Genomic DNA, 12,964 nt, shown 5'->3' with positions numbered 1-12,964 from the left:
GTCCCGCCTCCTACACGGAGCCAGCAGGTTGCCGTCGTCTCCCTGATTCTTGGGTAGATTCGCAGGTGAAGCCACCTGGGCTCCTGATCCCCCAGATTTGGCCGGGAGAGTCTGTTAGTGGCCTCCCCTGCCCCAGTGTGTGCACTGATGATCAGGTCCTGACTCTGACCCCTGACCCCGACCCACACCATGTGAGGGCATGGCTGGGGTCCTGACCCCTGACCCTGACCCCCACCATGTGCGAGGTGTGGCCGAGGTCCTGGCTAAGTGCCAGGGGCTTCTCCCACCTCCTGGGCTGGGGTCGGGGGCACGCCAGGAGCCCAGACCCCCCTTGGCTGCTTTCCTTCCCGTCCTCCCTGGGCTCTGGGCCTTGGCGCCTGCCGGTTCTGAACAAAAGCACCAGAAGGCTAAGACTCCACGCTCCCAATGCAGGGGGCCCAGGTTCGATCCCTGGTCAGGGAACTAGATCCCGCATGCATGCCGCAACTAAGACCGGCGCAGCCAGGTAAATAAATACATACATACATACAGTGTGGTCATTCAGTTTAAAAAAAAAAAGAACCAGAAGGTTTGTCTGTAATTTCTCAGCGGGGCTGGAAAGGTTACAGCGCCCGGGCCTTTGAAGCAGAACTCGCAAGGCAAGGAGGGGCTGGGCCTCAAGGCTCGGGCTGCCAGGGAGCGGGAGCGGGGGTGGGGGAGTGGGTTAGGCCGGGGAGGTGCCGCTGAGGCTGGCAGGGCTGCAGTGAGGCGCTGGGGAGGCCGGAGCCCCGCCTGGAGTGCAGGGAGCGTGAGGCCCAGGGGCGGGCCCGCAGCCAGGGGGCGCTGGTGGCCATGGGCACCTCGGAGCTGGGTCCCCGGTCCCCTGGCCTCAGAAGCAGCTTTCTTTCCCAAGCCAAGAGCTGGCAGCAGCGACCTTTCCAGGCCAGCCAGCTCTCCTTGGCACTGACCTTGGATCTGGCTTGAGGGCGCCGACCCTTTTCCAGCAGGAGGGTGACCCCAACCTCCCCTGTCCCGGCCAGCACTGGGCTGAGTGGCACCTGTGACATGGCTCCACGCCCCGTTCTGCAGCAGGGACAGCGGCTTCAGGGAGCAGCGGCCATAGGGGTGGGGGAGCTTTGGGGAGCGGCCAGCCTGCGTGGGGCTCACCCGGGGCCGGGACAGGGTGGAGGGGAGACGGGGGCGACAGAGGCCAGAACCCCTTTGGGGCCTCGGCAGGGGCCAGAGGCCAGACATGGTGGGCAGTGGACGGGTGTGTGGGCGGCGTACCCTGCTGGGCGGGCCTTGCCCGTGGGGGGCCAGGTCAGTACTGCCGACTTAGCCCCGGCAGCCGACGCCCCTTCCCCGCTCACACGACCACTCTGAACCCACCGCGGCTTAAGTCTGAGGCCAGGCTCCCTGAGCTGTCGGGGAGAGCCCACCCCGGTGGGCACTGCGGGAAGCAGCCCTGCTGGGTGGCCGGGCCACAGTCCTGAGGAAGGGGCAGAGAGGGCACAAGGGGCCGTGGGCGCTGGGCGGCGTCTGCGGGAGCCTCCAGGCCTTGGCCCCCGCCTGCCTCTCAGCCCCTCCTCGGCCCTTGTCTTGTCCCCTCAGGCCGGGACCCGCTCCTGTTCCTGCAGACCCTGCAGACGCTGTGGTCCACTCGGGAGCTGGGACAGGTGAGCACTCGGGGTGTGGGCACCTGGCCGCCAGCCTCGGCAGGCTGCCGTGTCCGAATGTTCTGGGGAATGCCTGGGATTGGAGCCGTGGGACGAGGGCTGCTGGACGCTCAGAGCAGGCAGGGAGGGCCTGTGCCCACTATCAGCTTCCGGGCAGCGCGGGGCACCTGCCAGGCCTCGCCTGCCGCCCCCTCTCCCAGAGGGGCAACAGGACAGCCCGTCTGGACAGCGGGGGGGATGCGTGTGGTCCGGCGGGAGGAGCTCTGGCGGGGAGGCTGCCAGGGTCTTCCACGGCCACTTGGGGGTCCTGCAGTGGCAGCCGCCACTGCCCAGACCGTGCCCCGCCGTGGCCTGTGCCAGGAGGGCAACTCTGCCTCGTGGCCCCCGGAGGTGGTGCAGTTACTGGCCCTCGGCCGCTCCTTCCCTGCACTTTGCTCCCTTGAGGCAGCGAAAGGGCGAGGGAGGCTGCCCTGGCTCCTGGGGAGGACGGGCCGCGGGGAGCACGTGCGGCTGGAGGGAGAGGGCCCCACCCTCTCGTGCCAGCCTGGCCTCCAGCTGCCCGCCGAGGGTGGGCGGAGCGCCCAGACCTGGGGCAGGCTGGTCGGGCGGGCGTCCGGAGCAGGTAAGCTCCAGGCTTGCACAGCGCTTCGTGGTGGAGGAGGGCCGGCAGCCGGCCTTCTCTCTGGACGGGCCTGGGCTCCCCGCACGGCTGAGCTGCGGGGCCTTGGGCAGTCAGCGGCCCGTCCACGGCCTGCGCTTAGGCCTGCGAGCGGCCATCTCTAGCCGTCAGCTGGAGAATCCAGAGTTTTTGCAAAAGCCAGACGTTTTTTGATTTTCCAGTTTCGTGCCCTGTGGCTTGAGGGTGAGACTCAGGAAACAGGGCTGTGGTGCTGTTCAGCCTTCCTGTTGGGAGCGGGCTCGTTGTGAGGTTGTATTCTCTGCCCTGGTGTCACGGTGAGCCGGCTTGTGAGCTGGGCTGGAGAGGACCCTCCACCCCTGTTCACTGAAGGCAGGAGCCAGCGGCCCGCAGAGCCTGAAGATGAGCCGGGCACTGCCCCGGGGGCAGCAGGGCACGGGTGGTGCGGGGAGAGGGGGGACCTGCAAATGAAGCCTGGGGGCGGTCTCCCTAACGGTTGTGCCTGGGCAGAGTGTCTGTCTCTGGATTTATTTCTCTGGGAAGCGTCCGCTTCCTCCACGTCACCACGGTTTCGGCCGGAGGTCCCTCCCGGTTCCTGACCCCCGAGTCTCCCAGCAGCGCTGCCCCTCCCCCGGCCTTGTGCCTCTTTCCTGGGGCTGATCTCAGCCTTCAGGTAGCCGGACGCCCAAGTCATCGGTTTCCAGGAGTCTTGGTTTCCGATGCTGCATTTAACGCCGCACCTTCCCCCCGAGTTCTGTTCATCACCGGTTTGATGTGTAGGAGTCCATCGTCCTTCTTGTTTTCTGATTTTCACTGTGTCTCCTTCAACTAACCTGTTGTTCATTTCCAAAGAAACACAGGGCTGTGTCTTGTTGTCGGTTAGCTGTTTGCTTCTGGCTGTGAAGGAGCCCGGTCCATCTGTTTTGATTTTTGCACAGGACAGGCTTGTTTTGTGGTTAGTTATGTAAATGCTCTGAGTTCCCTACTTGGCGAAAGCTCCCGCCTGGAGGGGACACACGTTTGCTCACCAGAGCTTGTCCTGGGTTCCTGTGATCCGCCGGCACCACGCTGCCCAGTGTCCAAGCTCGGACATGTGTGATAACCAAGGGCCCAGCAGCTGGAGATGCGGTGGCTCGAGCCCTGAGGACGAGGGTGCAGATGAGCCAGGGTGTCCTGGGGGCCAAGGGAGCAGCGGAGGGACCCAGGGGGCGGCCGCGTGAGAACAGCTGGAGCCCAGCAGAGCACGTGGAGCTTTCGGGGACCGGACAGGACAGGGAATCTGGAGACGGAGGGGAGGCCAGAGGGCGGGAGGGAGGGAGAGAGGAGGTCAGCCAGGGTCTCAGAGCCGGGGGTCCGGAGGATCGTCGACATGGACGCTGAGCCCACCCCGCCAAGGGCAGGGGTAGCACGGGGCCAGACGTAAACCCCTGGGGCCCAACCCTGGTGCGTGAGGTCCACCCCAGGGCTGCAGCTACCACTCAGGGCCACTTGCGTCTTATTCTTTACTTAGTTTTGATTATTCTTTTCTTTTATAATTTTAGACATATTTATATTCTATTTTCATTCCCAAACCGATATCTTATTATTCTTTTTTCTTAGAGCTTTTAATCGCCCTGCTTGTGGTCTTCACTCATGGTGACTTGTTCCTTGTGTGTCCTGTCGTTTTTCATTGCGAGCTCACCTTAGTGCAGCTTTTTCCCTCTGGTGGCTGAGGGCCAGGTCCCCAGGGGCGTCCCCAGGACCAACCTCCTGAGCACACGTGGAAGTAAATCCAAATCCAAAGGCCAGAGCTGGGTCCTTCTAGACCTTTCCTTTTCCCAAGCAAGGGGTGTGGTGCTGATGGAGACCCCACCCCCTCCTCGGGCAATGCTGGATGGTGGCCCCCAGGCTCTGTGGGAACCGCGGCCCCCTGCTGGTGCCCTTCAGACCCCTGAGAGGTGTGTGTGGCCTTCCCCATCCGTCCTGGAGGGTGACAGCTGTCCTCAGGGTCTGTTTGAGGCCATCTCAGGTGAGTTCCAACAGCCACAGCGAGGGCAGCCCCTTCCAGAGCCCCTTCCCCTTGGGTGCGAGGGCTTCGGCCCCCTGAGCTCACACCTGACGCCTGCAGCTCCACCCTGCGCCGGACCCCAGCAGGTCCTCGGTCAAGGGAGCTGCAGTGACCTGAACCACTGGAGCGGGCAGGGCGTGGCGGGCTGGCCGTGCACAGGGCCCCGCTGGTCACGCAGAGGACGCCCGGCTGCTCTAGAGACGGTGGTGAAATGCACGTTGTCCCCCTGGACGTGGGTGTTGGGGAGCACACCTGTTCTTGTCTCTGTCTTTCGGCTTTTACGTGTCTCCCAGAGCTTCCCAGCACGGGAGGTAGAAAAGTAAACAAAAGGCATTTTTCAGTTGGGGTTTTTTCCTTTTTTCCATTTCCTGTTGCTTGCTGGGCCCTGCTGACCTGTCACCGTCTCTGAAGGGCCAGCGCCATGTCCCATGCGTGCCACGCGGGTGGTCAGGGCACAGAGGAGCTCCGCCCAGGGTCTGGCCTAGGGAGCAAGCCCCAGCCTTTGCGGGACCATTGGCCTGGACGGTCCCTGTGCCCGGCCTGGGTGCAGCGGACCAGGAAGGTGTGGGCGGCTCCGTGCGGATGGGGGAGGCCGGCAGGAGGACCCACCACAGCGAGGCCTTGTGTCTCCACAGCTCCGGGAGGAAGCCCAGAGGGGGTTCGCCGCCCTGGAGGACCCGCTCGCTGCCCTCCTGGACATGCTGGACGGCAGCCGGGGCTGGCGGGGGAAGGGCCCCTCCCTGGAGGCCTGGGTCGCCCGCGAGCTGAAGCGCTGCTTGCAGGCACAGCCGTGCCCGGGGCCGGCCCGGGTGAGCCCTGCCCGCGGCCCACAGCCTGCCCCTTCCCAGCCCGTCCAGGCTTCGGCACGGGGTTCCCACGCGCACCTGGCCGGGCCCCTGCGGCCTGTGGAGGTCGCCCACGGTGGTCGGGGGCTCTCGGCCTCCCGAGAGCCACACGCCGGGCCGACCTCAGCTTCCTTGCCTGTGCCCCTGCCCGCCAGCCCCTGCCCACCCACAGCGTCCACCCACTGGCTCTGAGCTGCGGGTGCTGGCCGCAGCAGGCCTGCCCAAGCACCAACCCCCTGCCCGCGTCAGGCCCCGTGACTCCGGCTGCCGCCTCCACTGAAGCTGGGTCTGGGGCCTCCAGGGCAGCCCAGGGCTGAAGCAGCTGCAGGCCCGTGCGGTCAAGCTCCTCGCCGAGAGCCCCCCCGGCCTCGTGGAGCCGCTGGTCAGCATCTTCCAGCTGCAGGACGCAGACCGGAGCCCCCTGCTGGCTCACGTCCACCGGCTGCACCAGGAGGGCAAGTTCAACGAAGTGAGTGAGACCCTCCCTGTGGCTCTGGGCCTCTCGTCCACGGGCCGAGCCTCCACGTGGGTCAGCGCGGTGGGCGGGAGCCAGGCTGGGGCTCGAGGCGCCTAGCCCAGAAGTGTCCCCTCCGCCCTCCAGCGTGGGGGGCCTTGCAGGGGGCCTCAGGTCTGGTGTGCAGGGTTTCGGGGACCAGCCGCCCTGGGGACCATGTCAGGTTCGTGCCTGGCGTGGAGGCCCTGGGAGCCCCTCACGCTGCCCGACTGAGAAAGAGGCTGGGTACAGCCCCCCACACCCTGCCTGGTCTGCACCACGCGCTCAGGGCCCTTCCTCCCCAGGTGCCCGCCGGCCTCTCCCCCTCGGTCAGTGGCGTGGGGACGCCCAACTCTGGCCCAGAAGCCCGCGTGGCTGTGGCCCAGCTTCCTTTGTTAACTCCCAGAATTGCTCTCGGGGGGCTGAGGAGTGCGGGTGCGGGAGAAGCTAGCCGCAGTCTCTGTGCCCCGGGCCCAGATCGGACCCGGGGCCCGCTCCTCTCTTCTCCCGCCCCTGCCCAGACTCCCCCCAAGGTCACTTGGTCCCGTGTTGGCCTGGCCTGGGGGCGGGGAGCCGAGGCCCCTTGGGGCCCAGCTGCCGCTCCATGAGGACAGACCCTCCCTGCGTGGGGGGCCCTGAAGCCACAACCACGCCAGGCCAGGGGACTGGCCACTGTGCTCTAGTCCTGGTCGGTAACAAAGCACCTGTCCGGGCATCTGTAGGCTGCCCTCGGCCTCCCGGACCTGTCGTGCGGCCCTGCCCCAGAGCTGGGGGCTGCGCTCTGGGTGGTGCCCACCCCTGCCTGTTCGCTGGGTCCCTCGGACTGGGTCGGGCCAGTGGTGGTGACCCCGTGAGGGTCTGCATCCCGAGGGCCCTGCTGGCTCCCACCCCGGGGACCGGCCCCGGCACACCTGTGGTTTTCAGAAGATCAGTTGTGGGGCATCGTGCCGGCTTGGGGCGCAGATTCTCAGCCGCGTCAGTCAGGAGTCCCCAGTCTGTGCGACGCGTGTGGGTTGGGGGCCGCCCGAGGGGGAGGGCGTTTTGCTCCCTTGTCGTGGCAAGGGCTGGGCCAGGAGGGCGAACGTGGGGCTTAGTGGCTGCAGGTCTCTGGGTGGGAATTTGGGGGCTTTTGGAAGCTCGGTGGGTTTGCTGAGTCTCCTTTGTGAGCAGCACTGGTTCTCATTTAAGCCCAGAAGGTTCTGAGACGAAGAGGGAGCTCTGAGGTCACGGCCCAGTGTCCCCGGGCCTGGCCGGGTTCACCGGGGGTGAACCGTCTGTGGGTGTGGTCGGGCGCGGCGGGGCCCACGCGTGAGCAGTGAGGAGGCGCTGTCAGTGCAGCTCTGAGCTGTGCTGCAGGCGCAGGGGGCCCGGGGCTCCTCGCGCCCCGAGATGCGAGATTCGCGATGACCTCGCAGGGCAGGGGAGGTGGGGCAGCCCCGGGCGCCTGGCTCAGAGGTGCCCTCCCCCTGGGTGATGAGTCCAGCGCCCAGGGACCAGAGGCTCGCTCCGGGCTCACCTCCCCCGCTGCCTCGTGGGGCCCAAAGATTGTGGCGCCAGGGTGCCAACAGGTGTGGGGTGCGGCCGGCACCCAGGCCGGGGCCCTCTTCCCGGCGAGGAGGCCCGTCGGGACAGAGGTGTGCGGCCCAGGCCCAGGTGGAGGACGTGCCGCGCGGCCACGGTGGCAGCGCAGGGACCGGGCGCCCGGCTGCTCGGGGCTCGGCCGGGGCTGAACGGGCGCCGAGGCAGAAGGCGGGCTGGTGTGTCGCGTCTCCTGTTACGCTCAGGCCTTTCAAAGAGCGTCTGGGCGGCCGAATGCGCCTCCCTCGCGCTCTGAGGCAAGACTTGCACACAAAGGGGGCTCTTGTCCCGCACAGGCCCCTCGTGCGAAGAAAGGCCATTGTCCCCGAGCGGGGCGGCCCGGCAGGCAGTACACGCTCCAGTGCCCACCGCCGCGCCGCCGAGGGGCCGCCTTCAGGCCTGTCCGCTCGGATTAGCGGGGACTCACGACTTAATGCGCTGCGATATTGCATGTCGGGGGCGGCGGCTGGCCCCGGCCGCGTCAGTGCCTGCTTCTGTCTGCTGCATTATTTTATTTACATTTTTTAAACAGCTTATCAAGGTAAAAAGATAGCTTTGCTTTAAAAAAAAAAAAAAAGGCCCCTTGGCTCCAGGCCCGCGCTGAGCCGCCGAGGATGGAAGGCCCGTCGGCCGTCCCGGGGCCCGGCCGCCGGGTCTGGGCACCTGCCCGGCCCCCCTGCTGCCGAGCGGGCAGTCGGGCGTCAGTGCAGGGCTCTTCCCGCTGTCACCGCCCCAGCCCCTCTGGTCTTCTTAGTTACTTTCCCCCAAAGCGGCAGCTCTGGGGTCCGTCTGGTCAGAGGTCCCTGCAGCCCCGCCCTGGACCGGCCGCAGCGCAGCCCTCTTCTCAGTGGCTGGCTCTCAGCCTCCTGGGCGGAGGTCAGGGAGGCCCGCGAGGTGCCAGGTGGGCCCGGCCCTGGGCAGTGTCCATCCGCAGGTCCCAGCCACTACCCTCCTCCCACTGGGCCTGCTCCCCGGCCTGGGTCTGGAGCCAGTTGCAGGGACCTGGGCCAGCAGGCGATCTTCCTGCACCCGCGGGGCCCCCCCACGTGGCCGCGAGGCCGGTGGTGAGCCGTGGGCAGCCTGGCCTGCTGGCCCCTCAGCAGAGAAGTGACCAGAGTCCAGTTCTCAGCCGGGCCAGTAGATCCAAGGTGGAGTCCAGGCCGGGGGCTTCCTAGAGGAGGAGGTTCTGCTGCCAGGTAACCGTGGCCACCCCCGATGGAGTCAGGGCGCCCTCCCGTGGCCGGGTGAGGCCAGACGGTCCGCCCCCTCTTCTTCTGCACCCCCAGCCTCCAGGCCACAGAGCCCCCCAGGGCTGCAGGGGCAGGATGAGGACACTTCCCAGACTGTCCCTGGGGGCGTCCATGGCCTTCCAACCCTGGATGCGCTGGCCACACCCCTCAGTGTCCACGCGGGCTGCCTGGCCAAAAGAGGGCAGCCTGGGTGCACAGAGGCTCCAGGCTGGCCTGGATAGAGGCTGGCTGCCCTGGAGGAAGCAGGCAGAAGGGAAGGGGACCCAAACCCTCTGACAGCATCGTCCTGTGACCAGGGCTGTGCACCCCTCACGGGGGGGGGAGGGGGCGCAGCGGGCGGCCTGTTGAGGAGCTGGATCCTCAGACGATGGAGGCCGACAGCCCAGCAGAGTGGTGAGAAGCAGGGGCTCACCTCGCTGCCCCCCCTCCCCTCTCCCAGGTCACTGCCCAGGGCCTGATCTGGAGGGTGGGAGGGTCCCAGGCCCCCAGTCGTCCCTCCCACGGCCTCTTCTCCAACCGTGGCATGGCCCGAGCAAGCCCAGGTCCAGATGTTGGCCCTTCAGGAGCCTGGAAGCCAGGCAAGGGTCCAGCAGATGCAGGACACTGGGGACGGGGTTCTGACCACCCCAGTTTCTGAATAAAGTGTGTGAGGCCGCCAGTGTGTGCACTCTGGCCTTCTTGCATGAGGGTCCAGATCTCCCTCAACTTCTCGGGGGTTTCCCGTCCAGAAGAGGTCAGAGCCATCCTGTGAGGCTGGAGTGGTGGCCAGGAAGGTCCCCACGTGGTGGCACCTGCACCCTGCCCACAGCGCTGGGCCCCTCCCCCAAGCCCTGCACCCTCTCCTCAACCCTGGCTCCCTCCCTGGCCCCGCCCCAGCCCCTCCCCCATTTCTGCTTTATCCCCCTTGCCCAAGCCCTGCACCCCCCCTTCCCCTGGCCCTGGGCCCCCTGGGGCCTGGCCGAGGCTGAGCTCCTGGACACCGGCCAGGCCGCGGGGCGCCGGGTCAGCGCCGCGCAGGGAGAGGCCCCCAGCCCCGCGCCCCCGCCGCGCGGTCCAGGCCTGCACCGGAGCAGCCTTTCCCAGGCCGCTATTTTGGGCCTTCTGTGAGCTGCAGGGGGCGGGGCCGGGCTGCCCGGCTAGTTATTTTTGCTCATAATGGGAGCACGATGTATGGAAATTATTAATAGCAGAGCGGCCTGCGCTACGTGCGGGCGCCCAGGGCCGCACCGTTTCCTCTGCTGAGTCGGGGGGGGGGGTGGTCACGCGCCCCGCGCAGGGCAGGCCGCTCAGCGTGCCCACTGCCCCATCTGAGGGGCTGCTTGGGAGGGTGGGGGGGTTCAGAGCCAGGAGCTCTGTGGCTCCTGGGGCAGCTCTCTGCGTGCCCCCAATGCACGACCACGCCGGTCCCGCTGCCATGGACCTGGAGCGAGCCTGCCCCGTCCGACGACTCCTAGTCACTGGGGCACGCGGTGTGGCTTGTGGAAAGGGTTCGGAGGCCTGAAGGAGCCCCGCGTGTCAGAGCCGCCGCGGTCCTTCGGGCCTCCCGGGCGCACAGAGTCGCACCCGCCCTCGCTGTGGGCCCCGTGAATGGTGGGAGGGGATACTCCCGGCAGGCGTGGGGAGAGCGGCGTGCGCCGTGTGCAGGCCCCGTGGCCAGGGGATGGGGGCTTCTGCCCCCCCCCCCGCGTCCTCCACCCTCTCATCGGCAAGCCAGGACCCAGGCCACCTGGCTCAGCACGCACTTTGCGGCCCCAACCAGGCCGCACCCCAGTCTGGAGGGCACAGGGCTCGTTCCACCCGCCCCACCGCGTGCGGGGCCTGGCTCAGCACAGGGGGCTTGTGGGCTGGAGCGCTGCCTGATTTCCGGCCGCTTGGCCCGGGGCCACATGGCTGGAACTGGACCGGCCCCGTGGCTGTGCCTGCAGCTACTGGGCGGTGACGGTGACGGGGTGGGAGTGGGGGCTGCAGAAGGGTGGGAGCCCGCCACCTGTGGCACCGCCTGTCCCCCCAGGCCCAGTGTCATCCGGTCCCTCTGTGTTTCCCAGGCCATCGTGCTGGGGACAAAGCTGCGGCTGCAGGCAGATCTTGATGTTGAGAAGGTAAGGGTCGTTCTCATGCAAACTGCATAGCTTCCAGCTCGAGTAAGGTCCAGGCCTCCAGAAACATGGTGTAGGGAGGGTCCCTCCCACTGAGCCCTGAGCTTTGCTCCCCACACGGCGGGGCCAGGGCGCTGGAGGGCAGGGGTCACACGTGACCACCTGATCATGTGAGGAGGGTCCAGGAGTAGGGGAAGGGAGGGACCAGCAGGGGCCTGTGCGTGGTCAGCAGGCATTAGTGTAAAGTGCTCAGAAAGTGCCTGATCACCAGGAGCCGACCAAGCGTTCCTTCTCTGCTCTGGGGTGGCTGGAAGGGTGCTCAGGAATGGGGGTTCCCATAAGGACCGCCCACCTGGAGCCCTGGTTTGGCAGATGGGCCTCCGTCCAATCTGGGCTCCAGACAGCCTGACCTATGCGACCACGTGCGGGAGGGAAAGGCAGGTGAGGAGGAGTCTTCTGCAGGGGCCACTGGGAGGGGGCTTTGTCGAGACCTGGTTCTTTCAAGGGGAATGGCCAGTATGTCCCAGTGCCCAACACCACGGCCAGGGGCTCCCTTGGGGCCTCCCTGAGGGCTCAGGCAGCTTGGGGGTCTTGTAAGCTTGCGCCAGGCCACGTGCTGGTGCCATCTTGCCCATGACGGGCATTTCTGGGCCAGCAGGGCCATGGCCGGTAGTTGGTCTCCATCCTGCCCACCCCACCCCGCTCGGTGAAGACAAGCGGACGATGGGGCCCCTCCAGGAACCCCCTTGTCTCTTGGAGCCTCTCATCCTTCCCGATGGGGATGGGGTGACCACAGAGCCCCCCCAGCGACGGGGCCCAGGGAGCAGCGGGGCCTGTGTGTCTGTGCAGGGGCCCGAGCATGGGGCGCAGGCCGTGAGCCGGGCGTGGGGCTTCGCGAGGTCCTCAGACACTCGGTTGGGCCCCCAGGCTCCCCGGGGGAGGCGGGTCGCATGGACCAGCCTCCAGGTCCCTTGGTTCTGATGCTCCGGCCACTGCCTGCACTGGGTTGGAGGTGAGTCTGGCGTCTTGGGTGCGGTGGACCTGCGGCCTGAAGGTGTGTTTCCCCGCAGACGTGCATTCCCCTGCTCCTCCAGGACAAGGCAGACCTTGTGGAGCGCTACGTGGATGGCTTTCCCGACCTCCAGCGGAGGCTGCTGGCCCTCCTGGACTCCTGGTGCCAGCCCGGCTTTGACATCAGAGTCGTCGCCAGGTGAGCCCCATGGGGGCCCAGGGTGGGGTGGGGGCAGGGACTTGGCAGGGGCAGCAGGCACGTGGGAAAGTCACCCCACACCCCACACCGCCTCGCCAGGTGAGCCCCGGCCAGGTCGGCAAGGGGCCTGCTTCGGGAGCCAAGAGGCTGGGCTGGCATGCACCGGGTGAGAGAGTTTAATGCTCTGAGATGAACACAAATAATTCTCCACGGGGACTCCTTCCTTACGCAGTCCTGGAAGTCATATCTCTTATCCATTCACTGGTTCCTTCGTTTCTGCCTTCATGTAATAAATCTTTGCGGAGCGCCTGCTGTGAACCCTATCCCAGCAGTTACAGAGAAGAGGCAGCATGCCAACAGGGAGCCCACGTGTGTGCGTGTGCGTGTGGCACCAGGGCGTCCCCTGAGCATGGGCATCTGGAAGGAGAAGGGCTTCCTCCCACCTCCCTGGGGTGGCTGAGGGGGAGTGCGCTGGGACTGCCAAGGCTCCTTGGGCACCTGTCCACCTGTCCCTCAGCAGGCAGCGGGGCTGGGTGCTCTGTCCATGCGCCCTGCAGCCGGGACCATCTCACTTGAGAGTCAGGCCTTGGACTCTGGCGGCAGGCCTCCCTGGACCCTCCCTCCCCTGGAGCTGGGTGTTTCCTCGTCCCTAAAATGGGACTAATTCTGTCTCAAAGGGCTGTTGTGACTTCACACCCTATGAAGTGGACAAAGCAGCAGGCCAGGCACACGTTGTGTTGCTGCCATTGCTTTTATTATGTATTAAAAAGGAGAGAGAAATGTAGGTGGAGCAAACAAGAGTGTGTACGGACGGGGAAGTGGGGAGACACACGGGTGGAGAGTGGGAGGGTCCCGTGAGTTAGATTTAACTGTGGATATTTAATGATTTTTTAAATCATATTTAATGATTTTTTTAAATGTCCTCGTGCTATGCTCTGAAAGGGCTCAGAAGCAATGACATCCCCTAGCAGTGAGCACGCCTAGCAACCAGATCTTGGTTTCTAGATACCATTCTCCACTAAAAGGAACAAAGGCTCCTTGGGGAGTAGACTGAGAATGAAAACAATAATAGAGCGTAAAAGCATTGGTAACAGAGCCTAAGACCTTGGATTTCTAAAAATGCATGAGTCTGTGGGGCTTCCCTGGTGGCGCA

The 12,964-nt window shown here is 65.9% G+C and overlaps 1 protein-coding gene across 8 annotated transcripts in view; it reads left to right on the top strand.

Moving 5' to 3' along the window:
• Positions 1–12,964, top strand: part of EXD3 (exonuclease 3'-5' domain containing 3) — a 79,769-nt gene that overhangs the window by 23,518 nt on the left and 43,287 nt on the right. For 7 of the 8 annotated variants that reach the window (XR_005020228.1, XR_005020227.1, XM_036854736.1 and 4 more), the window contains exons 3-7: positions 1,591–1,655; positions 4,975–5,148; positions 5,486–5,653; positions 10,551–10,604; positions 11,672–11,811. Coding sequence is in view for 6 of the 8 variants with exons in the window: in XM_036854736.1 (XP_036710631.1) it covers positions 1,591–1,655; positions 4,975–5,148; positions 5,486–5,653; positions 10,551–10,604; positions 11,672–11,811 (601 nt within the window). In the remaining 2 variants the exon portion in view is untranslated. Of the gene's footprint in view, positions 1–1,590; positions 1,656–4,125; positions 4,301–4,974; positions 5,149–5,485; positions 5,654–10,550; positions 10,605–11,671; positions 11,812–12,964 lie in introns of those variants that run through there. The other variant, XM_036854739.1, reaches the window with a different exon arrangement.

This window comes from Balaenoptera musculus, chromosome 6 (genome assembly GCF_009873245.2).
Source record: "Balaenoptera musculus isolate JJ_BM4_2016_0621 chromosome 6, mBalMus1.pri.v3, whole genome shotgun sequence".
Taxonomy (NCBI): Eukaryota; Metazoa; Chordata; class Mammalia; order Artiodactyla; family Balaenopteridae; genus Balaenoptera; species Balaenoptera musculus.
Note: the sequence above shows the minus strand (reverse complement) of the source record. Positions and strands in the feature narration are given on the sequence as shown.